This window comes from Lynx rufus, unplaced genomic scaffold (genome assembly GCF_022079265.1).
Source record: "Lynx rufus isolate CCGP_SWC_20201006 ecotype Redwood Valley unplaced genomic scaffold, mLynRuf1.p SCAF_19, whole genome shotgun sequence".
Lineage (NCBI taxonomy): Eukaryota > Metazoa > Chordata > Mammalia > Carnivora > Felidae > Lynx > Lynx rufus.
This window is the reverse complement of record NW_025814833.1, coordinates 14711719-14739341: the sequence shown is the minus strand read 5'-3', so window position 1 is coordinate 14739341 and position 27623 is coordinate 14711719. Positions and strand designations below refer to the sequence as shown.

Sequence of the window (27623 nt, the reverse complement as noted above, 5' to 3'; positions counted from 1 at the left end):
CTGGGGCCTCTCGCCCTTCCCTTTAAGTATTTCGATTCGAGGCTGAAGAAAGGACAAGGTCTCTAGTCCGGTTTAGATTTGAGCCGCTTCACCCGGGACCGGAAGGATAGGTGGATCCGGTTGCCCCACCGGCTTCATTATACATATACACACATCCTGTCCCGACGGCAGAACCACCTAGGTCGGGGGAAGGGATTTGCCGACGTACCCGGAACTGTTTCCAAGGTTTCCTCACATTCGGTGGTGGCGCGACGGCGGGCTCTGGGATCCGAAGCAACCGAGATCTCCCTTAGCTCGCGAGAGCGCTCCCTTCTCTAGCGGCTGAGGGGACCCGGCGGCTCGGGGGACCCGGCGGCTCGGGGAACCCGGCGGCGGCGATGGCTCCGGTGTCGCGTTCGCGCAGCCCGGAGGGGGAGGCCTCGGGCTTTGGGGGGAAGCGTCGCAGTTTGTCCAAGAGCCCTAAGCCCAGCAAATCCGCCCGCTCCCCGCGGGGCCGCCGCTCCCGCTCGAGCTCTCGCTCGCACTCTTGCTCTCGGTCTGGGGACCGGAATGGTGTCAGCCATCAGCTAGGTGGCTTCAGCCAAGGGTCCCGAAACCAGTCTTACCGATCCCGCTCGCGGTCACGCTCCCGAGAGCGGCCCTCGGCGCCGCGGGGCAGCCTCTTCACTTCGGCCTCATCGACCGCGTATTATGGCGGCTACTCACGCCCCTACGGGAGCGACAAGCCGTGGCCTAGCCTTCTGGACAAGGAGAGGGAGGAGAGCCTGCGGCAAAAGTGAGTGACACGGGCACGCCTTCTCTTGCGGGAGCCCACCTGCCTCCGGAGTCGGACTTTCGGTTCGCCCCCCCCCCCGCGCCCCCTTCTGACTGTCCGCGGTTCGCTCTCTGCCTGCCTGGCGCCCGTTTCCGTCCCTTCTGTCCACCCACCACGACGCCTTTTTTCGCCCTTTTCTTCCCTTCGGTTTTCACCCCTCCCCGCGGCCCCTTCATTCAGCGCCCTGGTGTCTCCTACCTCTGGCTCCTGGCGTGCAGCGCTGCTGTGCAGAGCCTCAGACCTAACGGGATTACAGTATTTACTTGGTTTTGTCATTATTACGTGTAAAGCATGCTTTTTTTTTTCTTTTGTAAATGTTTACTTCTGAGCCGGAGAGAGAGAGAGAGAGTGCGCGCGGGCGCGAGTGGAGGGAGGGGCAGAGACTGGGAGAAAGAGGACCTGAACGGGGCTCCGTGCGGGCTGACGGCAGGCGGCGGGCTGCGTGGGGCTCGAACTCGCGAGCGGAGCCGAAGCCTTAACGGACTGAGCCATCCCCCCGTGGAGCGGGCTTTCATTTGGCACTGGGTTGAGCTCATGGAATAGAACGGCCCCGTTTTGTTGATCACAAAGTTAGCAGAGTGCCTAGCACTTTGTAGGCGCAGAACCATTGCTCGTTGAATGATGGGACGGGTTGGAGGTGATAACGGGATGTGGAAGCGGAAACGTTTGGCGGAGAGGTGGGAAAGCTTTGAGGTCAAAGAGTTTATGTCGGAGAGGAGAAAAACCTCTGAGACTGAGACGATTGCATGTAGGGAAAGTGATCGGCGGAACTGTTGATTAGGCTACACTGAAAAGGGTCTTGTTAAACGGTTTCTAGTTTGGCCATGAAAAACGGGGTCAGGGCGAAATCAAGTGTCCTCTCAGGAGAGTGAGTATTGGAGAGGGAAAGTGAATCGTTTGAGAAAGAGAAAGGAAAAAAGGTTATAATTATTACTGTGTAAGCCTTCATAGCTGATGCTTATTGACTGTTAAGTTATGCCAGGCACTATATTAAGTGCTTTACCTGTACTGTGTTGGAAAAGAAATTGAAAAGTTTCACAGGCATTGAGGAGGAGGTTAAGGTTCCGACCGCGGGGAGAGGTCTCCATAAATCTTTTTCTTCCAAGAATGGGAAGTAATAAAGCATTGATGAAGAGGACAGGCTCCAGGATCAGACTGCCTGAGTTTGAAGCTCTGCTTTATTATTATTATTATTATTATTATTATTATTATTAACTTTGATTATCTTTATAAGCAGTGTTCCCTTTTATCCACACACATTTTGGTTTTTTTTTTTAATTATTATTGAAGCCCCGTTTTGCTGCTTAATAGTTGTGTGACCTTGAGCACGTTTCTTAACTTCCCTGAGCTTTATTTCTTAACCATTTAAAAAAGGATAAAATTAGTGCCAAGGCTTTTAGAGTTGTTGTAATGATTTAGTGCCTGGAACCTAATAAATAGTCGTTGAGTGTTAGGTCTTAGAGTTTCCTGCATGGAAGCAGAAACGATACAAACAGTACTGACTTAGGTTGGAGACCTACCTCTCCAAATTAAATTTGTCAGCAAGTTATCTCCTGGCTGTGTTAGTCAGAAAGCAACCAGCTTCTTACTGGACAACCCTCACCAAAAGATGTCAGAACTTCTTGGATGAAATTTGCATTTGTACACTTAGGAGATGAATAATTTATCTTAAGGGTACAGTTGAAGCTGGTGGCAGTGGGGATGAGAACTTGACTGTTCCTACAGCGTGTCATTCTTCCCCCTGTATGCATATATTCCAAGTTGGGTTATATATGACCCTTTTAATTTTTTTTTTTAATGTTTATTCATTTCTGAGAGACAGAGTGAGCAGAGGAGGAGCAGAGAGAGAGGGAGACACAGAATCCGAAGCAGGCCCCAGGCTCTGAGCTGTCAGCACAGAGCCCGGTGCGGGGTTCAAACTCACTGACCGTGAGATCATGACTGAGCTGAAGTTGGATGCCCAACCGACTGAGCCACCCATGCGCCCCTAAGTATGACCCTTTTAGGCTGTTTCTTCAAAAGGGAAACCTGAGTCTAATTCTGCATGATTATAACACCTTTTCCCCTGAATAAAGATGTAAAAACTAGTATATTCAAACAATCAAATCAATTTATTTTGTAAAAGTTTGTTTTTTGTCTTTTTTAACAAATGGAGTCACAAGCAGCTAAACTTTGAGGAATTGAGCCTTAGTTTTTTGGGTTTGTTTGTTTATGAGCAAAACTAAAAGGAACCACAGCATAAAAATTTTTTTCATGTCCTCCCAAGAGTAGATGGAGGATATATCCCTTTTCCAAAAAGGACCTAAAGGGAAAATAGAGAAAACAAACCCCGTATCGCATTGAGGACAGTTTTAGTCAAAATAAAACTTTTCTTTCACTTTCAGAGCTCTCTTTATTTTCTACTTCTAATGCTTCATTTTTATTTTCTTTATTAATTCCTGGGTTTCTGAACATGGGTTTGATTAAATCAAAAGTAGAGACTGCTCTTTACTCTCATAAATGTGTATAAACAAAGAAGTTATTTCCAAATAGAAAACTGTGCCACTATTGCAGAAGATGAAATGAGCAGTTAGGAGCTGTGTCATACATGAGGTAGAACAGATGCACTTGACAGTCTTTTAGGCTGTCTGGCCTGGACTCTCAGGCTCTCTATAGTCTTTACCATTTAATAGTACTGTCGAGAACATGAGATCATAAATGTTGAGTTTACACTTAATTTATTAATTTAAATTTTAAAACGTAAAGGGAAAATAGAACTTAACTGGACCCCTTTGAATTGATTATCAATTTAGGAGACAGTTTGGCCATGGAGTTAATAATTTGTATGCCTGTATCTTCTAGGAGATTAAGTGAGAGAGAGAGGATTGGAGAATTGGGAGCTCCTGAAGTATGGGGACTTTCTCCAAAGAATCCAGAACCAGAGTAAGTGACTTGAAAATATACTTTTAAACTGTAACATTTGTTTAAATCCAGAGACTATTGTAAAAATTTTTGTTAAGTGAAGAACTTTAAGTATAGCTCACATTTTTCATCTTGTGATTTATGCTATTCTACCCCTTAACATTTAAAAACATTGAACCTACCTAATGATTAAAATATGTTGTTAGTGGATCTTAACTTATTAATTGTTCTTTTTAAATTGTAATTCATGGGGGTGCTAATTTCCTATTCACAGAAGGGCTCAGTATTAAAACAAATGTGTTTATATTATTTTGAATTATTTTTTCTCAGCCTAACAGCAGATTGCATGTCACATGTTAGCCTTACAAAGGGCTTTAAAAAAAAATTTTTTTTTTCTATTTGTGTATTTATTTATCTATTTTCAAGTTAGTTAGCATACTGTGTAGTCTTGGTTTCAGGAGTAGAACCCGGTGATTCATCACTTGCATATGACACCCAGTGCTCATCCCAACAAGTGCCCTCCTCAATGCCCATCACCCATTTACCCCACCCCCATCAACCCTCAGTTTATTCTCTTCATTTAAGAGCCTCTTATGATTTTCCTCCCTCTCTGTTTTTATCTTACTTTTCTTTCCCTTCCTCTATGATTATCTGTCAAGCTTCTCAAATTCCACTTATGAGTGAAATCATGTGATATCTGTCTTTCTAACTGACTTATTTCATGTAACATAATACCCTCTAGTTCCATCCATGTTGTTGCAAATGGCAAGATTTCATTCTTTTCCATGGCTAAGTAGTAGTCCATTATATAAATACCACATCTTAATCCATTCATCAGTTGATGGGACATTTGGGCTGTTTCCATAATTTGGCTATTGTTGAAAGTGCTGCTATAAACGTTGGGGTGCAAGTGCCCCTTCGATTCAGCACTCCTGTGTCCATTAGATAAATTCCTAATAGTGCTATTGCTGGGTTGTAGGGTAGTTCTATTTATAATTAAAAAAATCTTTTGAACGTTTATTTTTGAGAGACAGAGTGTGAGTGGGGGGGGGGGCACAGAGAGAGAGGGAGACACAGAATCTGAAGCAGGCTCCAGGCTCTGAGATGTCAGCACAGAGCCCGACGTGGGGCTTGAACCCACGAATCATGAGATCATGACCTGAGCTGAAGTCGGACGCTTAACCCGCTGAGCCACACAGGCCCCCCTCTATTTGTAATTTTTTAAAGAACCTCCACACTGTTTTTGAAAGTGGCTGCACACCAGTCTGCATTCCCACCAGCAGTGCAAGAGGGTTCCCCTTTCATCACAGCCTCACCGGCATCTGTTGTTTCCTGAGTTGTTACCTTTAGCCATTCTGACAGCTGTGAGGTGATATCTCCCTGTGGTTTTGATTTGTATTTCCCTGATGATGAGTGATGTTGAGCATCTTTTCATTTGTCTGTTTGCCATCTGGATGTCTTCTTTGGAAAAATGTCTGTTCATGTCTTCTGCCCGTTTCTTCACTGGATTATTTATTTTTCGGGTGTTGAGTTTGATAAGTTCTTTTATAGATTTTAGATACTACCCTTTATCCAATATGTCATTTGCAAATATCTTCTCCTATTCCATCAGATTGCCTTTTAGTTTAGTTGATTGTCCTTTGCCGAGCAGAAGTTTTTTATCTTGATGTGGTCTCAGTATTTCATTTTTGCTTTTATTTCCCTTGCCTTCTGTGACATGTCAAGTAAGAAGTTGCTGTGGCTGAGGTCAAAGAGGTGCTGCCTGTTTTCTCCTGTAGGATTTTGATGGTTTCCTGTCTCACATTTAGGTCCTTCATCCGTTTTGAATTTATTTTGGTGTATGGTGTAAGAAAAGTGGTCCAGTTTCATTCTTCTGCATGTTGCTGTCCAGTTCTCCCGGCACCATTTGCTGAAGAGACTGTCTTTTTCCAGTTGGATACTCTTTTCTGCTTTGTTGTTTATCTGTCCTTCTCTTCTGAATGACAGCCTTGCTGGATGAAGGATTCTTGGCACATATTTTTCCTGTTCATCACATTGAATATTTCCTGCAACTCCCTCACGACCTGCCAAATCTCCATGGACAGGTCGGCTACTACCCTTATGTGTCTACCCTTGTAGGTTAAGGCCTGTTTGTCCCTAACTGCTTTCAGAATTCTCTAACTTTGTATTTTGTCAGATTGTCTATGATACGTCATGGTGTTGACCTGTTTTTGTTGATTTTGAAGGGAGTTCTCTGTGCCTCTTGGACTTGGATGCCTGTTCCCTTCCCCAGATTAGGGAAGTTCTCAGTTGTAATTTGTTCAATAAACCTGCCCCTTTCTCTCACTCTTTTTCTTCTGGAACTCCTATGATAAGGATACTGTTTTGTTTTATGGAATCATTTAGCTCTCTAATTCTCCCCTTCATGATCTAGTAATTTCCTTTCCCTCTTTTTTTAGCTTCATCATTTTCTGTAATTTTATCTTCTTTTTCACCTATATTCTCCTCTACTCCTTCCATCCTCCATGTCACTGTATCTGGCTTCTTTTGCATCTCATGTATAGCATTTCTTAATTCATTACAACTATTTGTTAGGTCTTTGATCTCTGCAGCAAGAGATTCTCTGCTGTCTTCTATGTTTTTTCAAGCCCAGCTATTAGTCTTAAGACTGTGATTCTAAATTCTTGTTCACATGTATTTTTTATATATGTTTTGGGCAATTCTCTGGCTGTGATTTCTTCCTGAATTTTTTTTTTTTTGAGGAGGATTCTTCTGTTTTGCCATTTTGGCTAAGTTTCTGTCTTTTGCATGTTTTTAATAGCTCGTTATGTGGAAGAACTACTATATTAAAAAGGGGGTCATACACTGTCCAGGGCCTGGCATTTCACGAAGTGTTATGGAGTGTTTTGTGTGCACTCTGTTGTGTATTTCGCTGCTCTGTCCCACTGGTCAGTCCTCTGCAAAGCTCCTCCTTGCTTGTAGTGGTGGAATGTTTGGACCTTCCACCAGGTGTGTTTTCATTTGTTCATTGAAGTAACCCTGAAAAAAAAGGAAAGGGGGGGAAGCCTGATCCCATTCAAAGAGAAGAATGAAAAGGGAAAAAAACCAAGCAAAGGAAAAAAACTATAAGGCTAAATCCTGAGAAAGAGAAAGGAAATTAAAGAAGAGATAGAAAAGGTGTAGAAAGAATAGAGTGAAAATGCCGGATTAAACAAACAAAACAAAAAAGTGTGTGTGTGTGTGTATAAAATAAGAATTGACCAAAAACAAATCAGAAACTATGAGCCTGATTCCAAAAGAAAAAAAGGAGAGGGTAGAAGGAAAAAAAGAGAAGAAAAGAACAAACAGACAAAAACAGACAAAAAAACAGTCGTTTTGTTGGTGCCTGGGACCAGTGGCTATGATGGCCTGGAAGAGAGGCGCTCTGGTTCACCCAGTGTCAGTGTTCCTCCAGTAGATAAGCAGTCACCAGACACAGAGGGGTGGGGTTTGGTGTAAGCGGGTCTCACCTCCCCTGGGGGCCGTTGTGCTGCTCCCTGAAGCCCCAGCGTGTTGGTGTTGGGGAGAAAAATGGTGACACCCCAGTCTCTCCTCCCTAGACCCGGTGTCTCGGACCACGCTGTTCAGGCAGCCCTCACAGGGCAGCGCGGGCGGTCAGCTTGTCCTGATCCACAGTCTCCCGCTCCTCCTAGGCGCTCGGCTGCGGTTCAAAACCCGATGTCTTGAAGAATCCCGCGCCGCACGGTCCCTGTTCCGGTGTAGTGCCATTCAGCCCTGCCAGTAAAACGCCTTTGGCTGGCGCCTGCCGGGTCTTTTGCTCTTAGGGAGGCAATAAACCCTCTTCTCACGGTACTCGAGGAAGGGGACTGTTCTCTCCCGGTGCGCCCCTGGGATGGCTACAGCACTTCGGGGCCGGCTCCTTCCCCTCCAGGTGCGTGCACGCGGCTCCGGCTTCACTCCGGAAAAAGTCGGGCACTTTTGAAACCTCTGAGTTTCAGCTCCTAAGCCTGTTTGCAGAATAGAAACTGGCACTCGCCGTATTTCTCATTCCCGAGTCCATGGTCCGGAGAGGTTTCACAGCCCCTCTCTCTTTCTCTCCCTTTTGTCTCTCCACAGAAGGGGTTCCCTCCCCTCCATGCCTGTGCCATTTTGTCTCCCCCAATTCACATACACGCACCTTGATCCTGCCAAGCTGTCTCTCTCCACCCGTGGAGAGCCTTCTGCCACTCCACAGATTGATTTCCTGGGTGTTCCAAGTGATCTGACCTCAATACAGCTGTGTTTGAAGGATGAAGAAAATCCTGGTCCCCCTGCTTCTCCCTCAGTGTATTTATTTATTTTTTTAAAGAGAGAGTGAGCAGCGGATGGGCAGAGAGAGGGAGAGAAAGAACCCCAAGCGGGCTCTGCACTGGATATGCAGAGCCTGATGTGGGGCTCGAACTCACCAACCAGGAGCTCATGACCTGAGCCGAAATCAAGAGTTGTACACTAAACTTACTGAGTCACCCAGGTGCCCTAAAAGGGATTTTTTTTAATGTTTATTTATTGGGGGGTGGGGCAGAGAGAGAGAGAGAGAGAGAGAGAGAGAGAGAGAGAATCCCAAGAAGACTCTGTGCTGTCAGTGCAGAGCCCACCATGGGGCTCAAACTCCTTTAACTGTGAGTTCAGGACCTGAGCCAAAATCAAGAATTGGATGCTTAACCCACTGAGCCACTCAAGTGCCCACAAAGAAATTTTTTTTGAGGTACAATTGACAAACAACATGGATGGTGGAGTCTTTAGAGTTTTCTGTATGTAATATGTCTTTTGCAAATAGTGACAGTTTTACTTCTTCTTTACCAGTTTGGATGCCTTTTATTTCTTTTTCTTGTCTTCTGGCCAGGACTTCCAGTATTATGTTGAATAAAAGTGGTGGGAGTAGGCATCCTTGTCTTGCTCTTGATCTTAGGGTGAAGCTTTCAGCTTTTTCACTGTCGAGTATGAGGTTAGCTGTGGGTTTGTCGTATCTGGCCTTTCTTAATTTGAGGTATTTTTTCTCTATATCCACTTTGCTGAGAGTTTGTATCTTATTTGGATGTTGAATTTTGTCAGATGGTGTTTCAGCATCTATTGAAATGATCATATGATTTTTATCCTTTATTTTGTTAATGTGGTATATCCACATTGATTTCTGGATATTGAATTATCCTTGCAATTCTGGAATAATTCCTACTTGAGTGTGGTGTATGATCTTTTTAATGTAGTATAAAATTTGGTTTCCTAATATTTTGTTGCAGACTTTTGCATCTATATATACGTGCATCAGTGATATTGGCTTCTAATTTTTTTTGTTTGTGGTGTCTTTGGCTTTGGTATCAGGTAATGCTGGCCTTGTAGTAAGTCGGTGAGTGAGTGAGTTTGTTCTTCAGTTTTTTAGAATTAAGAAAGATAGGTATTATCTCATTAAATAACTGGTAGAATTTACCTGTGAAGCCATTTGGTCCTGGAGTTTCTTTTGTTGAAAGTTTTTTTATTAATGATTCAATTTCATTAGTAGTAATCAGTCTGTATTGTAATCCTCCTCATTTGGACAATTGTTATATTTCTAGAAATTTATCTGTTTCTTCTAGTTTGTTCCATTTGTCAGCATGTAATTGTTCTTAGTAGTGTCATGATTATTTTTGTATTTCTGTAGTATTGGTTGTAACTTATCCTCTTTCATTTCTTATTTTATTTATATGGGCACTCCCTTTTCTTCATCCTGAGTCTGGCTAAAGGTTTTATCAATTTTATCTTTTCAAAGAACCAACTTTTAGTTTCAGTGGTATTTTCTATTGTTTTTTTGGGGGGGGTCTGTGTTTCATTTATTTTTACTCTGATCTTTTTTTAAAAAATGCTTATTTATTTATTTTGAGGGGCGCCTGGGTGGCGCAGTCGGTTAAGCGTCCGACTTCAGCCAGGTCACGATCTCGCGGTCCGTGAGTTCGAGCCCCGCGTCAGGCTCTGGGCTGATGGCTCGGAGCCTGGAACCTGTTTCCGATTCTGTGTCTCCCTCTCTCTCTGCCCCTCCCCCGTTCATGCTCTGTCTCTCTCTGTCCCAAAAATAAATAAACGTTGAAAAAAAAAATTTTTTTTTAAAAAATGCTTATTTATTTATTTTGAGAGAGAGAGAGAGAGAGAGCATGTGCACACACGTGTGTGCTTGGAGGAGCACTTGGAGGAGAGGCAGAGAGAGAGAATCCCAAGCAGGCTCTGTGACAGGGCTCAATATCCTAAATCATGAGATCATGACCTGAGCCAAAATCAAGAGTCAGATGCTTAACCGACTGACCTTTATTATTTCCTTCCTTCTACTAACCTTGGGCTTTGTTCTTTTTCTAGTTCCTTTAGGTGTAAGATTACATTGTTTATTTGATATTTTTCTTGGTTCTTGAGTTGGGCCTGTATCACTATAACCTTCTCTCTTAGAACTCCTTTTGCTGCATCCCATAGATTTTGTACTGTTGAGTTTCCATTTTTAATTTCCTCTTTGATTTCTTCATTGATCCATTGGTTGTTTAATTCCAAGTTGTTTTGCCTTTATGTGTTTGTGTATTTCCAGCCTTTTTTTTTTTAAGTGTATTTATTTTTGAGAGAGAGAGAGAGAGAGAGTGCACAAGCAAGGGGAGGGGCAGACGGAGGGGAACAGAGGATCTGAAACAGGCTCTGCGCTGACAACAGATTGCCCGATGTGGGGCTCAAACTCATGAACTGCAAGATCATGATCTAAGCTGAAGTCGAACATTTAACCGACGGAACCACCCTGGTACCCCTCCAGCTTTCTTCTTATAATTGATTTCTAGTTTCATACTGTTGTGTTCCAAAAAGATGCTTGATATGATTTCAGTCTTTTTAAAATTATCAAGATTTGTCTTGTGGCCTAACATGGGATCAATCCTGGAGACTGTTCCATGTGTACTTGAAAAGAATCTGTTTTCTGCTGTTTTTGGATATATATGTTTTTGTATATATATGTTAAGTCCATGTAGTCTAATGTGTTACTCAAGGCCACTGTTTCCTTATTGATTTTCTGTCTGAATGATTTATCCAGTGATGTAAGCGGGGTGTCAAGGTCCCCTACTATTATTCTATTACTGTCAGTTTCTCCCTTCACGTCCATTAATACTTGGTTTATGTATTTAGGTGCTTCTATGTTGGGTGCATGGATATTTACAAGTTTTATGTCTTCTTGTTGGATCGATCCCTTTATCATTATGTAATGTCCTTCTTTGTCTCTTTTTATAGAATTTGTTTTCCAGTCTATTTTGTCTGATATAACTATTGCTACCCCAGCTTGTTGTTGTTGTCATTTGTGTGGAATATCTTTTTCCATCCCTTCACTTTCAGTCTGTATGTCTCTGAAGTGAGTCTCTTGTAGGCAGCATCTCCTGTTTTTTTAAATCTATTCAGCCACCCTATGTGTTTTAATTGGAGCATTTAATAAATTTACATTTAATGTAATTATTGATAGGTATGGACTTATTGCCATTTTGTTGACTTTTTCCTGATTATTTTTGTAGCTCTTCTCTGTTCCTTTCTTCTCTTGCTCTCTTCCTTTCTTTTTCTCATGATCTCTTCCCTTGAGATTTGGTGACTTTCCTTAGTGTTATGTTTGTATTCTTTCATTGGTTGTGTATCTGTTTTAGGTATTTGGTCGGTGGTTACCATGAGGTTCATATATAATGTCTTAGGTATATAGTAATCTATTTTAAGTTGATGCCCACTTTTAAGTTCAAATGCATTCTAAAAGAACTACATCCCCCCCCGCAAATTTTTGTTTTGATATCATATTTTACATCTCATTATTTTGTTTCCATTGACTAATTATTGTAGGTCTAGCTGATTTTACTACTTTTGTCTTTTAACCTTCATACTAGCTATGTAGGTGGTTGATCCTCTACCTTTAATATATGTTTACCTTTACCAATGAGATTTTTCCTTTCATAATTTTCTTACTTCTAGTTATGATTTTCTGTTCTACTTAAAGAAGTCCCATTAACATTTCTTGTAAGGCTGGTTTGGTATTGATGAGCTCCTTTAGCTTTTGCTTGTCTGGGAAACTCCTTATTTTTCCTTCACTTCTAAGCAAGAACCTTGCTGAGTAGAGTAATCTTGGCTGTAAGTTTTTTCCTTTCAGCACTTTGAATATATCATGCCATTCTCTTCTGATCTATAAAGTTTCTACTGAAACCACCTTATGGGCTTATGGTTCTTATGGTTCTTTGGTATATAACTGGTGGTTTTCCTTTTGCTACTTTTAAGATTCTCTCTTTATCTCGAACTGTTGACACTGACTATAACGTGTCTTGGTGTAAGTCTCTTTGGATTCATCTTTTCTTTTTTTTAATGTATTAACATTTTTTAATGTTTATTTATTTTGAGAGAGAGGGGGGCAGAGGGGCAGAGAGAGAAAATCCCAGGCAGACTCCATGCCCTCAGCACAGAGCCTGATGCAGGGCTTGAACCCACAAACCATGAGATCATGGCCTGAGCCAAAATCAAGAGTTGGACACTTAACCAACTGAGCCACCCAGGCATCCCTCCTTTTTTTTTTTTTTAATGTTTTTTAATTTATTTTGAGGGGTGGCAGAGAGAGAGAAAGAATCCCAAGCAGGCTCCGTGCTGCCAGCGCAGAGCCTGACAGGGGGCTTGATCTCACAACTGTGAAATCAGGACCTGAGCTGCTATCAATAGGCGTGGGGCGCCTGGGTAGCTCAGTCGGTGAAGTGTCAGACTCTGGGTTTCAGCTCAAGTCATGATCTCATGGTTCATGAGTTCGAGCCCCGCATCAGGCTCTGCACTGACAGCAGAGTCTGCTTGAGATTCTCTCTCTCCCCCTTCTGCCCCTCCCCGCTTATGCTGTGTCTATCTCTCTCAAACAAGTGAATAAACTTTAAAAAAATGAAGTTTATTTATTTTGATAGAGTGAGAAAGAGCAGGAGAGGGGCAGAGAGGGAGAGACAGAAACCCAAGCAGACTCCACGCTACCAGCAAGGAACCTGATGTAGGGCTCAGACCCATAAATCGTGAGATTGTGACCTGAGCCGAGATCAAGAATCAGACACCCAACTGACTAAGCTACCCAAGCGCCCCCCAAGGTTTTTGTTTAATGTTTATTTTTGAGGAGGAAGAGGGACAGAGAGAGAGGGGACAGAGGATCCAACAAAGCAGGCCCTAGGCTGACAGCAGACAGCCCGATGTAGGGCTTGAACTCGTGAACCGTGTGGTCATGACCCAAGCCAAATTCAGACGCTTAACTGACTAAGCCACCTAGGCTCCCCCCAATATTTTATTTTTAAGAAATGTTTACACCCAGGGGCACCTGGGTGGCTCAGTCGGTTAAGCATCTGACTTCGGCTCCGGTCATGATCTCGTGGTTCATGAGTTCAAGCCCCACGTCAGGCTCTGTGCTGACAGCTCAGAGCCTGGAGCCTGTTTCAGATTCTGTTTCTCCCTCTCACTCTGCCCCTCCCCCACTCACGCTTTGTCTCTGTGTCTCTCAAAAATGAATAAGTGTTTGGGGCGCCTGGGTGGCGCAGTCGGTTAAGCGTCCGACTTCAGCCAGGTCACGATCTCGCGGTCCGGTCCGTGAGTTCGAGCCCCGCGTCCGGCTCTGGGCTGATGGCTCGGAGCCTGGAGCCTGTTTCCGATTCTGTGTCTCCCTCTCTCTCTGCCCCTCCCCCGTTCATGCTCTGTCTCTCTCTGTCCCAAAAATAAATAAACGTTGAAAAAAAAAATTAAAAAAAAAATGAATAAGTGTTTAAAAAAATTAAAAAAAAAAAAAGAAATGTTTACACCCAGCATGGGGCTCAAACTTACAATGGCGAGATCAAAACTCTCATGCTCAACCAGCTGAGCCAGCCAGGTGCCCCTAGTTAGTTTTCTTGTATTAAATAGTACCTGGGAGCACCTAGGTGGCTCAGTTGGTTGAGTGTCTGACTTTGGCTCAGATCATGCTCTCACAGTTCGTGAGTTCAACCCCCTTGTTGGGCTCGCTGCTGTCAGCACAGAGCCCACTTCATATCCTCTGTTCCCCTCTCTCTGCCCCTTCCCTGCTTGCATGTGTGCACTCTCTCTCTCTCTCTCTCTCTCTCAAAAATAAAATTAAAATTAAAAAATACAATATCTGAAGGCCTAATTATTTTTTTCCTTATTTTTTTCCCCTTTGGTGCTGTTCATGAGGTTCTTCTTCCCTCTCCTCTATCTGTGTCTACTTTGAGTTGAAACAATGTGCTTGACAGGTAAACTTGTATTCTGTGACAGTGATAGCATTATTATCTGAAACTTGTTCTTATAGATACCTTGGAAAATGGTCAAAGAATCTGAACTGAAAGAATGAGTTGGAAAGAACCCTAAAAATAATTTCCAGGCAATACCTAAATTATTCCAGATGTGATCTTCAGATTAAAAGATTATATGATAAGGGCACCTGGGTAGCTCATTTGGTTAAGCATATGACTCTTGAGTTTGGCTCAGGTCATGATCTCACAGTTCGTGGGATTGAGCCCCAAGTCAGGCTCTGCACTGACAGTGTGGAGCCTGCTTGGGATCCTCTCTCTCTCTCTCTCTCTCTCTCTCTCTCTCTGCCCCTCCCATGCTCTCATGCTCTCTCTTTATATGTCTGTCACTCTCTCAAAATAAATAAACTTTAAAAAAAATTTTTTTTAATGTTTTTTATTTATTTTTGAGACAGAGAGAGACACAGCATGAGCAAGGGAGGGGCAGAGAGAGAGGGAGACACAGAATCCCAAGCAGGCTCCAGGCTCTGAGCTGTCAGCACAGAGCCCGATGTGGGGCTCAAACTCACGGAGTGTGAGATCATGACCTGAGCTGAACTCGGACGCTTAACTGACTGAGCCACCCAGGCGCCCCAAATAAAACTTTTTTAAAAAGATTATATGGTATGAAAACTTCTCTTCTAAACTATTATAGAATTTTAATATATTCATTTTCAGAATTATCTACAATAGAATTAAATCTCTGTATCTTGTAGTGTGTTAGGTTCTAATTGCTCTGGGGAGACAGAACGGTTGCTGTTCTACCATATGTCCTTTATACACTGAGATTAAAATCATGAAGTCTTCCTTTAGCCTTCCTGTCTCTAGTTTTTTCCATCTTTCCTTATGGTTCCATACATTTGCCCTGTGATTTCTTCTGAAAATATAAATCGTACATATTGCTTTCAGTTTGAATAGTGTTTTGTAAACTCTAAAGCATTATGCAAATGTAAGTGATTATTATATTATTTTGAATGTGATAGACCCTCAAACTATATCCTTACCAAGTTATTTCAGTGTTTGCTTTTAATGGTTCTTGGACAATCAGTGTCATTACTGAAAAATTTTTTTTATTTCTTATTTTGACAGAGAGAGAGATAGAGAGTGAGCAGGATAGGGGCAGAGAGGGAGAGAGAGAGAATCTCAAACAGGCTCCCTGTTGTTAGCACAGAGCCTGATGCAGACTCAAACTCATGAACTGTGAGATCATGACCTGAACCGAAACCAACAGTCAGACGCTTAATGGACTGAGCCACCCAGGCACCCCCAAAATTTTTAATTCCATATTTTTATATTCCTCATTTTATCACTTTTCTGATTCTTATAACCATCTTCTTTAAATTCAGCTCTGATGAACACACACCAGTAGAGGATGATGAGCCAAAGAAAAGCACTACTTCAGCTTCTACTTCAGAAGGTATTTTTAAAATACAGAGCTTTTTAATTGAGAAGTTGAAAAAAGTGTTTATAAATAGCTGAATATACTTCGCTTTTACTCAAATGGCCTATCATTTGTTCTTTATCAGTATTTCAAATACAATAAAATTGATAATCATAATATTTAGAAGTTAATTTTATGTCCGTGTTTTATATAGAAGAAAAGAAGAAGAAGAAGAAGAGGAAGTCTAGTCATTCAAAAGAAAGGTCCAAGAAAAAGAGAAAGAAAAAATCATCTAAAAGAAAACGCAAGAAGTATTCTGACAGCGACAGTGACTCTGACTCTGAAACGGACTCCAGTGGTAAGAAGGCCGGCATCGCTCTGCAAGCCTGGCTTCACGACTCATTCTACTTAGAATTTATTTCCAAAGAAGGTTCTTAAACGCAATAACGGCAGCCAAGAGTTGTGGAACACTCGCTGCCTCCGTGCCAGGCACCCTGCCTAGCGCTCGGTGTTCGTTGTCGCTGCTTGCCCCGCGGGGTAACTGTAGAATGTGTCCTAGAGCCGGGGACGCGGGGCCCAGAGCAGCTGGTAAGCACTGCACTCAGGGTCGCACAGCTGGGATTCAAGCCTGAGCAGCGTGGCTCCCGACTGGCTGTGTGTGGCTGCACAAGGCGTGTGGCAGCGAACCGGGGCGAGGTTGGGCTGGGAGACGTGTGGCAGCGAGCAAGCCATAGGGCCTCATCGGCCCCGAGGAGCGGCCCTTGTGTGTCATCCTCACGCTCGGTGGGCACCTCGGTGCCGTTTTCAAAAAGGCACATCATAGGGGCGCCTGGGGGGCTCAGTCGGTTAAGTGTCTGACTTCGACCCAGGTCATGATCTCGCAGTTCGTGAGTTCGAGCCCCGCGTCGGGCTCTGCGCTAATAGCTCGGAGCCCGGAGCCTGCTTCAGATTCCGTGTCTCCTTCTCTCTCTGCCCCTCCTCCGCTCACACTCCATCTCTCTCTCTCTCTCTGTCTCTCAAAAATAAATAAACATTAAAAAAATTAAAAATAAATAAATAAATAAATAAAAAGGCACATCATAAAGGACCCTTTCGGGCCAGCAGCTGGTTTATGGAAGACACCCCCTGTGGGGTGGTGCCTCTCAAAAAGCCACCTTTTTGTGTCCTCTCCTGGCTGATGATTGACAGAGGGTGCCACCTCTGGGGACACATGACATGAAGGTGTCTTTTCCTCTGATGTCACCTGGGTTTCCTGGCCCCCGTTGTCACTTTTCTTCCTCGCTGCTGGAAGAGCGAACTTTCTTAGAGCACAAGTGTGAGCGTGTCTGTCCCCTGCTTACAATCCTTCAGTGGCTCTCTGTGGCCTTCAGGGTAAAGTTTGGACCCTGCTGGCTCCCTGTCTAATCACACGTGCCCTGTCACTCTTGCAGCGTCCTCTGTAGCCTGAGACGTGCTTTCCGTCTCCTCAGTAGTCCGTGTTCTTTCTCTCGCTTCTGTTACTTGGTACAGAAGTCCATCTGCCTGTGATGCCAGTCTCTCCCTGCGTGCGGCGTGCCTTCCTCACTTCAACAGCGGGCATGCAGTGCTTTTGTAATAAAACTGACTTTAAAAAGAACTAGCTTGGGGCATCTGGGAGGCTCAGTCGGTTGAGTGTCCCAACTTTGGCTCAGGTCATGATCTCGCGGTTTGTGAGTTTGGGCCCCACATTGGGCTCTCTGCTGTCAGTACGGAGCCTGCTTTGGATCTTCTGTCCTCCTCTCTCTGCCCCTCCTCTGCTTGCACTTTTTCTCTCTCAAAAAATAAATAAATGTTAAAAAAAAAAAACTAGTGGGACACCCGGGTGGCTCAGTCGGTTAAGCTTCTGACTTCGGCTCAAGTCATGATCTCACGGTTCGTGGGATTAGTATTTTGACATTTGCTTTAAATATCATCTTTTTTGTTGAGATATTCAAAGTAAAGTAGAAATATCATACTGCCACCCTAAAGATTTCTGTGTACATCTCTAAAAAATGACATTTTCCTACTTATCACCCTGCTGTTATCTCACACAGTGAAGTTAATAATAACACCTCTATCACTGAAGGCTTAGTATGACTTTAATTCCTGTATCCCTGGTGCCTAGCACATATTTTGATCAGTAGCAATAAATTTTTGAATTGATAAATTTCTCTGTAACAGCAAATAGGGCAGCAATAGGATATTTAATCAAAATTACTAGGGTTTTAGAGTTAAGTTTTTGTTTTTAATTAAAATATGCTTTAATTTGCAGATGAAGATACAAAAAGAAGAGGAAAGAAAGCCAAGAAAAAGGAAAAGAAGAAGAAACACAGATCGTCAGTTTTTCTCTTCAATTTTTATCATGGAAAAGTTAAAATATATATAAAATTACATAAAGTTATAAGTAAATAATGATAAATAAAATAGTATAATGATACCCTGTATAATCATCACCTAGCTGAACAATTTCAACTCTTTGACAGTCTCCACTGCCCACCCCCCATTATTTCAGAACCAATCCCAGGTGTCATTTTGTCCATAATCTAGCATGTTTCTCTAAAAGATAGAGAAAATCATAACTACAGAGCTGTTATCATGCCTAAGAAATTTAGCAATAATTCCTCAATTCTCAGCAGATTTTTATTACAGTGTATTCAAATCCGGGTCTAAATAATGCCCATAGGGGCACCTGGGTGGCTCAGTTGGTTAAGCATCCACCTTCGGCTCAGGTCATGATCTCATAGCTGGTGGGTTAAGCCCCGCGTCAGGCTCTGTGTTGACAGCTCAGAGCCTGGAACCTGCTTCAGATTCTGTCTCTGTCTCTCTGCTGCTCCCCCGCTCATGCACTCGCTCTCACTCTCTCTCTCTTTCTCTCAAATATAAAATAAAAAAAATAGCAGATAAATAAATAAATGCATGATGCCCATAAATTGTGACTATTGATATGTCTCTTATATCTCTTTAAATCAATTGATTCCCCTTCCATTTTTGTTCTTGCTGTTTACTTTTTAAAAAACCAAATCATTTACCTGTAGAGTTTCCTATAGTATGGGTTTTGCTGATTGTACTTTTAAGTATTTATTTTGAGAGAGAGAGCACAAACACAAGCCTGGGAGGGAGCAAGAGAATCCCAAGCAGGCTCCAAGCTCAGTTTGGATGGAGCCTGACATGGGGCTTGATCTCACAAACCATGAGATCATGACTTGAGCCGAGATCAAGAGTTGGACACTTGACCAACTGAGCCACCCAGGTGCCCCTGATTCTGTTTTTTAAAATTCTTCTTATTTTTAAAGACTTTATTTTTAAGTAATTTCTATAGCCAGTGTGGGGCTCAAACTCATGACCCTGAGATCAAGAGTCACATGCTCCATTGACTGAGCCAGCCAGACACCCCTGATTATATTTTTAATTGTGTGCTTTGTAACATGTTCTCTGTCCTCTGTATTTCATATATTTTGATAGTAAGGTCTAGAGACTTGATAAGGTTCAGATTTGAGTCTTTGGCACACATACTTCATAGGTGGTGCATACTTCATCAGGAGGCAGATAATGTCTGATTGTCTATTTTTGTCCTAATAGCCATGGATGGTCATTGCCTAGATCCCTTATTTCATTAGGGATTGCAAAGTGGTGATAGTATAATTCTGGCTTTCTTAGGTAGAATAATTTTATAAGAGAAATCAACCCTCATCAACTATTTGGTTGCCCTGAAGTACAGTTTGTATAGTAAAGGCAAGATAATTACTTTTTTAAAAAACTTTTTTTGTTTTATGAATTTTCAAAATAATGATTTGGACTTTTTTAGTATCATTATGAACCCAAGGATTCAGACATATCTGACGTATTTTAATCCATTACACTTCAAATTATTGATGCTCAAATTGGTAAGAGCTGGTTTTTAAACCGCTTTATTATCTTTCTACAACATGAGAACTGTATTTCATTGTTCCCTTGAGGGATCTTTTTTATAGTGAAACATGATTTGGTTAAATAAGTTAAGATTTTTTAATTAAAATTCTCTAAAAATTTTAATGAGCTGAAAATTTAAATATTTTTATCAGTCTTTCATTGCCTTAAAAAATGAGATTCCCTTTAATGTGGGGCTATTAATTGTATTTGTATAAAATTATAATCATTACAGGAAGAAATATAAGAAAAAGAAGTCTAAGAAGAATAGAAAAGATTCCAGTGATTCAAGCTCTAAAGATTCCCAAGAAGAGTTTCTGGAGAATCCCTGGAAGGATCGATCAAGTAGGTTCTTCTGGTAGACTTTGACTCAGAACAGATAAAAAACATTAAATTAACATGGGGTGCCTGGATGGCTCAGTCGTGATCTCACATTTGTGAGATCGAATCCCATGTCAGTCAGTCGTGAGATCGAGCCCTGTGTTGGGCTGCTCCATGCCCAACATGATTAAGATTCTCTCCCTGTCTTTCTACCCCTTCCCTGCTCATGCACGCATGCGTTCTCTCTCTCTCCAAAAAAAAAAAAACCAAAAAACAAAAAAAACATTAAATTAACTGATTAGTCAAAATGTGAATCTGTTTCTGAACATCTTTTCCTGCAGAGCCTGAAGAACCCTCAGACTTAATCGGCCCAGAGGCTCCGAAAACACTTGCCTCTCAGGATGATAAACCTTTGAAGTAAGTAACTGTGTACTTAAAATAACTAAAGTCCCTTCATCAAAGTATGGCCCTAACTTACCTTTCCAACCCTATCACCCTCTACTCCTTTATTTACACCCCAGGTTCCAAGTGAGCGGAACTAAAACTTCCTGCATTTACTGTGCACTTTCCCACGTCATGCCTTGTTTACCTTATGCTTCCCCCAACATGCCTTCCCTTTTTTTCCCAGCCCTAGTTTCTTTACTACTTCCAATTTCTTCCTGTCAAAATCCTTACCATCTTTTAAAACCCCTTTCAAAAGGAGGGATCATGTGCTGATTCCCAGTACCTTCCCTCCACAAGTAGATGTGATTCCTACCCTTCTTTAACCCTTTCGTCCTCAAAGTATTTTCTGTTTCTTTTGTGTGTTGTTTCATGTGTTCTACCTTGTATTGCAGTTATGTCCTTGTTGGGATGTAAATTCCACAAGAACAGAAATTATTTTTGTATTCTAAGCTTTGAGTTTAATTGTGTATTTAAGATGCAGTCAATGAATTGAATGAAGGGATGGTAGTTTTTATTTTATTTTATTATTTTTTTAATATATCAAATTTATTGTCAAACTGGTTTGCATACAACACCCAGTGCTCATCCCAACAGGTGCCCTCCTCAATACCCATCACCCACCCTCCCCTCCCTCCCACCCCCCATCAACCCTCAGTTTGTTCTCAGTTTTTAAGAGTCTCTTATGCTTTGGCTCTCTCCGGGATGGTAGTTTTTAAAGTCCCCTCAAATAAAAGTTAATAGATAATAGTTACTGGATAGCATTATTACTGGTTATAAGCCTAAAAAGTATGTTAATTTGAGATATTTCTTTTTTTTTTTCTTCAAAGGGAAAGAAGGGGAAAGGAATTAGCTGGGGGCAGAAGCTGTAAAGGCAGTGCTTATAGACATAAATTGATCCATAATTGTAAACCATGAATCTGTACTCACTCATTTCAGTTCTTTTGTTCTTCCAAAGCATGTCTTTATTTCTGGGTTAGTTATGTAGATCAGAGTGCAATGTTCACTAATTAAAGTAATTCACATTGGGCTTCCCAGCCTGCTGCTGCCCAGCAACTGTTATTTTTGTGCTGTTTTCTGAGAGATGTTTTTGTGCTCTCTTTAGATGATGAGTTTTTTATAATGAACTTTTCTGAATTCTGAATTACTTTGTAGCTATGGCCATGCACTGTTGCCTGGTGAGGGTGCAGCTATGGCTGAATACGTAAAAGCTGGGAAACGTATCCCAAGAAGAGGTGAAATTGGCTTGACAAGTGAAGAAATTGCATCATTCGAATGCTCGGGTTATGTAATGAGTGGTAGCAGGTAAGTTATTGGCATCGAGGTCAGTTTCCATGGTTAGATCTTTTCCTTTCTCACTATCATAATTGTATTTTGGTAATTGATTTTCATTAAGTGATCATTCCTAATGAAAAGTAGAGTGTACATTTTGGTTTAATACTGGTTTTATTTGGTTTACATAAACCGTTTTGGTTTAATCCTGGTTTTATTTGGTTTATATAGTACTGGTTTTACTGGTTTATTGGTATAAACATGGTTGTCTAAAGTTGCAACTATGTGTGCAACTCAGCCTCAAAATCAGCTCTCTCTCCAACTTCAAAGAATCAGTCTTTCCAGTGTCCTTTCCTAGTTTGTATTTTGGTACAGATAGTTTTGTTTTCTAGAGGATATAGTTAATTCAGTCACTTAACACTGCTCCATGAAGAATGTGGCATTCTGGTAGGAGGAAATCATTTTCGTGAGACAGTGTTTCCTGTTTTCTGAGTTTGCCTCTAGTTCTCTGTAGAGTCAGAGGATGTGGAGTCTCTAATTCTCTGTGGACTCTGAGAATGAAGAGCAGAAAACGATTATGACAGACATCAGGTTCAGCATAGGGAAATGAAAATAAAATTATGGAAGAAAAAGCAAAGTACGAAGAAGAATGATTAGAGTGAACTAACAGGGCATCAGTACCAAGATCAACCTGAATTTCGGATTTTTAAAAACTTTATAAACTTTTAAAAATAGTTAAATATTTTAAAATAAAGTTGGAGGCAAATATTTGCAGAACACCTGAAGCTACTCCAGAATCTTGGAATTCTGAGGACTAGCACAGTATGACAGAAAGAAATGAGTCATAAGCATTGGAAAGGAGGATATAACTGTCATTTTTTGTGAATGATATGACTTTTTTTTCCATAGAAAATCCTTAAGAATCCAGATGATTCTAAATAATAGGAGGGTTTAATAAATGGTTCAATGTAAGGTTAATACATAAAAATGAATTGCATTTCTATGTACCAGGAAACAATTAGAGAATGTAATTAAATAAAAAGAAGCCAACATTATAATAGTATCAGAGAATATTAAGGATTTAGGAATAAATGTTAACAAAAGATGTCTAAGACATCTATAGAGAAAACTATAAAACATTATTAAGAGACATTAAAGAGGAAGGCATTATATAAAGTTGTCAGTTCTTCCCAAATTGATCTGTAGATTCAGTACAGTTCTAGTCAAAATCACAACACAGTTTTATGTGAAACTTAATATTTTATAAGTTAGACTAGAGGGCTGAGAATAGCCCAGTCACCTTTGAAGAAGCAGAACAGGAAGGTAAGATGTGCCATCCCAGATATGAGGACTTAAGAAATTTACAGAACTTTAGAAAGCACAGGGGAACAAATGAATTGTTCAGTGGAATAAAATACAGAGCCCAGAGGCAGAGCCATACATGTGTGGAACTTAAGTTATATGAAAGAGATGGTATGTCAAATCATTGGGGAAAGAAAGAACTGTCAGTAAATGGAGCAGGAGAAAAATGGTTATCCGTTTGGAAAAAGATGAAAGTAGAACCCTGCATCACCATATTTAAAAATCAGTGCAGGGGCACCTGGGTGGCTCAGTTTGCTGAGCGTCCGACTCTTGCTTTCAGCTCAGGTCATGATCTCACAGTTTGCGGGATGTAGCCCCGTGTCAGCTTTGTGCTGACAGCATGGAGCATGCTTGGGTTCTCTCTTACCCTCCCTCCCTATGTCTGTCTCTCTCTCTTTCTCTCTCTCTCTCTCTCTCTCAAAAATAAATAAATAAACTTTTAAAAAAAGTGCAGCTAGATAAAGGACTTAAATGTCAAAACAACTTTTAACACTCTTAGTATAAAATATGAGTAGATATCTAATAGATCTTGGGGTGGGAAAGTGTTTCTTAAACATAAAATAAAATAGTGATAAATTTGCCTAGGTTAAAAGTAACAACTTTTGTTCATCAAAAGACACCACTTAAGGAAAAAGACAAGTTTCAAGCTGGGACAAGATCTTACAACTGATAGTATTGAGAATATTTAAATACCTATAAACAACCCAAATGAAAAATGGGAAAATGACACAAACAAGCATTTGTTAGAAGAAGAAAAATATATGGCTTACACATACATAAAAAGATGTTCATTATCATTGGAAATAGACATCAAGAACATACCGAAATACCATTTTACATCTATTTGATAGACAAAAGTTCAAAGTTCTAACAATACCAAGCATTGGAGAAGATGTGGATCTACAGGATCTCTTAAATATTGCTAGTGGTAATATAAATTGGTACCACCACTTTGGAAAAGTCTCCTATCATCTTGGGAAGTTGAACATTCATATATTTTATGACCTAACAACTCTATTCCTAGATACCCAAGAGAACATCTTTCCCACGTACTAGGAGACGGGTACATAGATGTTTTATAGCATTGTTCACATAGCACTTTGTGTTCCAAATAAACTCATTGTACCCTGAGCGACCTTGAATACATTGTCATCTCCTTGTCTTTCCATCCTGCTGCTCCCCCACCTTCACACTAACCTGAAATGGTTCTCCCCTTTTCCTTACTCAGTTTTCTCTATTTTTCTAGACATAGCTCAAGCCTGATCCCAAACCGATTGTGTAGGGTTGGTTTACATATACATAAAAGAGTTTCTTGAAGTTTTCTCTCTAAGCAAGGAGACCTTTTGAAAATGATACAATAGTTTCCCTCAGCCCCGGCCCCCCATGTTCCTTATTTGGCCCTTGTGCTAAATCCCTTCTTTTCTTTGAGCTGCTGCTGGATTCTAAGGAAGTTATTAAATCCACTCACGAAATTCCTCAAATTCTATTGTAGTATTAGACCTGGTTCTTTTGATTGTGTGATAAATTAGAACCCTGAGGAAGTTCCACCTGATCGATGACAAGTTAAATCTTTCTTCTGTCTTACTGTCAGTTCCCCAAAGGTAAATTCCACAGATCACATAGGAAGTTTAATAGTTTGCTAGTTTTGGTTGTTTTTACGCCCTTAGTATTTGAAGTTGATAACCTTCGTGATGTTGACAGAGCATCAGATCATTATTTGAATACTACAAATGAATCAAAGGACACATCGGCAGATAAAATGAATGATCTTTTGAAAATCCGACCCATGACCAAAACAATTTCTGTCGGTCAGTTTTTTAACTAGGCCTCTCTGTATTAAGACAGGATTAGTGGGGAAGTACTATAAGAATAATTACTGAGAAATTAAGCCAAAAATAAAATTATCTCCAGGCATCGCCGAATGGAGGCCGTGCGACTGCGGAAAGAGAACCAGATCTATAGTGCTGATGAGAAGAGAGCCCTGGCGTCCTTTAACCAAGAAGAGAGGCGAAAGAGAGAAAACAAGATTCTGGCCAGTTTTCGAGAGATGGTATACCGAAAAACTAAAGGGAAAGATGACAAATAAGGATTTTCTGATTGTTCAGCAGACATTTTTAACAACAAAAAAAAGTCTGGGTTCCACATATACATACAAAAAGATTATTATGATCTGAAAAATGAAAAAGCTTTACAGTGCTACTGTGCCTTCTATTTAATTCTTTTAGTCCTTCAATAAAAAGCTGCTTATTGATATAATTTTAGCAAGATCTTTAGGTTGTTTTTGGATTGACCGTAATAACTTTCTGGTTTAAAAATCCAAATTACGAATGAGATCATACTGTATTCGGGGAGGTGGCATTGAGAGGAAGTGTCAATAAGACAAGAAACTTAACTCTCACACCATGGGCCAGTGCTACTCTTAGCTCTACATCGTGCCCACCCTCCACCCTTACCCCTACCCCCACTGCAACTGAACTTGTGGGAAATTAATCACTTCTCTCTGTTGAATGTGTTATAAATGGTCTTGATAGAAACATACGGGAGGCCACTTGTGTTAATAAGATGAAGGCATTGCTGAAAAGAGGAAACCTGGAATTTGAAAATTGACCTGTATAATACATAGTCCGCCCTGGAAATAATGTATTTTGTTTTCAGTCCCTACCTCTCTATCCCCAAATCCAACAAACAAGCCAAAAAGCAAACTAACCCACAGACGTACTGAGTTGAAGACGTGAACATTAGTGTTTTAAATTCTTAAAGGTTTACTTAAAAATGGTTCTTCCGAGTATAAAATGTTAGGAAGTCTACTGTTGTGCCAGTGTGAGTACATTATTTCCATCTAAGTTGTGCTTAGGTCATTATTTGAATACTGGAAATGAATGGGAGTCCACTGCAGTTAGGAGTTTCATAGGAAAAAATTTAATGAAGTATTGTTTTTAACATCGTTGTTTCGTAAGGATGAAGCTAAAATGATAGTAAACGTATTTTAAGTCTGTCCTTTGTGTAATAAGCATATTTTATTTTAAACATTGTTAAACCTTTCAGTTTATTTTTTACATCTGTCATTCAGTTTAACTTTGTATAGAACTCCTCACTTTATCACTTTTTATGGCTACTGTTGACTTTTAAGTTTGGGAGAAATGGAAAATTCTGGGACTAGTTCACGATCTTTTTCTTCCGTTATTTTGTTCAGTTTGAGTTGTTAGGTCACAAGAGTGAAGGGGAAAGGGGACAAGGGAAGTTTTGGCTGTTTTTGTTAAGTTTGTTTTGAGCTGTGTTGTTATGTGTCTAGGATAAATCTAAATTACCTGGGGGATGGGGAAGTTCTAACTCTGAGCTTATAAAATGCCCTTTCTCCTTGTAATAGTTGAAAGTGTTTTTTTCCAAAGTTTTAAAATAAGGCAGTCGTATTTCAAAGTATAGATGAAAAGTTTTACTATCTAACATATATTCTAGGAAAGTGTCTACCTTTAACCCACAGCTAAACCATTTGGCGTGTAGCAACATTTATGACCCCTGAATCTGAAGTGATTTCTGTTTATCGTTGTTGCCGCTGCCTAACCTAGTAAATCTCTTACTTCCAAAAGACAAAAGGAAACTAAGTTTCCAAATTTATGAGTTGTAATCCATTTACTTCCTGTGTAATAAAACCGAAATTTATAATCCCAACTCAAGAATTTTGTTCTCTAAGAACATTATTTTTTATTACTGGTTCCTAGAGACTGAATGAGTTGACACTCTTATTTTCAGTAGGCAACGTAGTTTAAATGCAACAGCTCTGATCTAGGATTATTGTGGATTTTTATTGGATTCTCCTGTCTCCTCCACAGACTAGATAGTCAACAAATGCTTGTTGACTAAATGAAAAAAATATATTAATGTATTTCAGAACTTTTCATTTCTTTCACCAGGGGTTTGTTCAGGAAAGATCTACCAAAGAACAGCTTCAGTAGCGTATTCTTTGGGGAAGAGGAGGGGAGAAGAAAAGGGCTAAAAGTATTTTATTTTGAGCTCATGAGAGTTACTGCTTCAAACTGTGCTTAGTCATCTGAGCCATAAATCAAATAGGAGGGGTGTTGTGTTTGAAATTTATGTTTTATTCTTCAGGGAGACTTATCTAGTTTTCCACCTCCTTGCCTGTTGTTCTGATCAGATCTTCCCTCCTTTTGTATCTGTTGCACAAATATAAGAGTTAAAAAAAGAAGAAAAATATTACCCACAGTCTTACCACATCAATTGCCTTTAGTATTCTGTGTTCCCTTCCAGTGCTTATCTACGTAAATACGTATTCTGACGTACTTGTAAGTAATCACCTGTAATGCTATCTTGTCTTTGGTGTTTTAAAACTTTACAGCCAGGTAAGACAGCCTCATAGGGATGGTAAGAACAAGTGATGATCTGGTGTTAGGCTGGGAAGAAGACAAAGTAAGGGTGGCTATCGAACATTCCCTGTTTTATTGCCTCCTGTCCTCAGGCCACCCTGTTGCCGTCACAGTTGTGATGCTGTATTGCGGTAGGCGGCATGCCCGGTTTCAGAGTTTCCGAATGTATTATTTAACTTACTCACTTAAGTGAAGGAAGGGGTCTGTGAGTAGGGAAATATTATGAGCTGTAGAACTACCACCACTTTTCTTTTCCCCAGTTATGCCCATAAAGAGGTATGTGTGCACTAGAGAATTGGGCTCATATGGGGGAACAAGCAGCCAAGTGTCCATCTCCGTTTAGTCTGACAGGTGAATTTTACAAATCTCTAAACTTGGCTTCTATACCTGTTAAGACTAAGTGATACAGGTAGTGATGGGAAAAACCATTTAGAAAATGGAAAACAACTTACTGGTTACTCTGCTAATGTGATGGAAGTTGCCAAATGGAAAATGAATGAATGCAAAAAAAAAAAAATACAGTTGGATTGTTTGCCAAAAGTTTATTATTCAATAAACATTCTGTGGTTTGA

At 40.8% G+C, this 27623-nt stretch overlaps 1 protein-coding gene across 1 annotated transcript; it reads left to right on the top strand.

The window, feature by feature from the left end:
• Positions 1-211: 211 nt before the first annotated feature.
• NKAP (NFKB activating protein) lies at positions 212-27623 on the top strand. Its single transcript, XM_047081891.1, has 9 exons — positions 212-775; positions 3656-3736; positions 15336-15406; positions 15585-15728; positions 17640-17703; positions 19509-19618; positions 19936-20011; positions 21191-21340; positions 24581-27623. Exons 1-9 carry the CDS (start codon positions 378-380, stop codon positions 24753-24755), a joined length of 1269 nt encoding a protein of 422 aa, XP_046937847.1. The 5' UTR covers positions 212-377; the 3' UTR covers positions 24756-27623.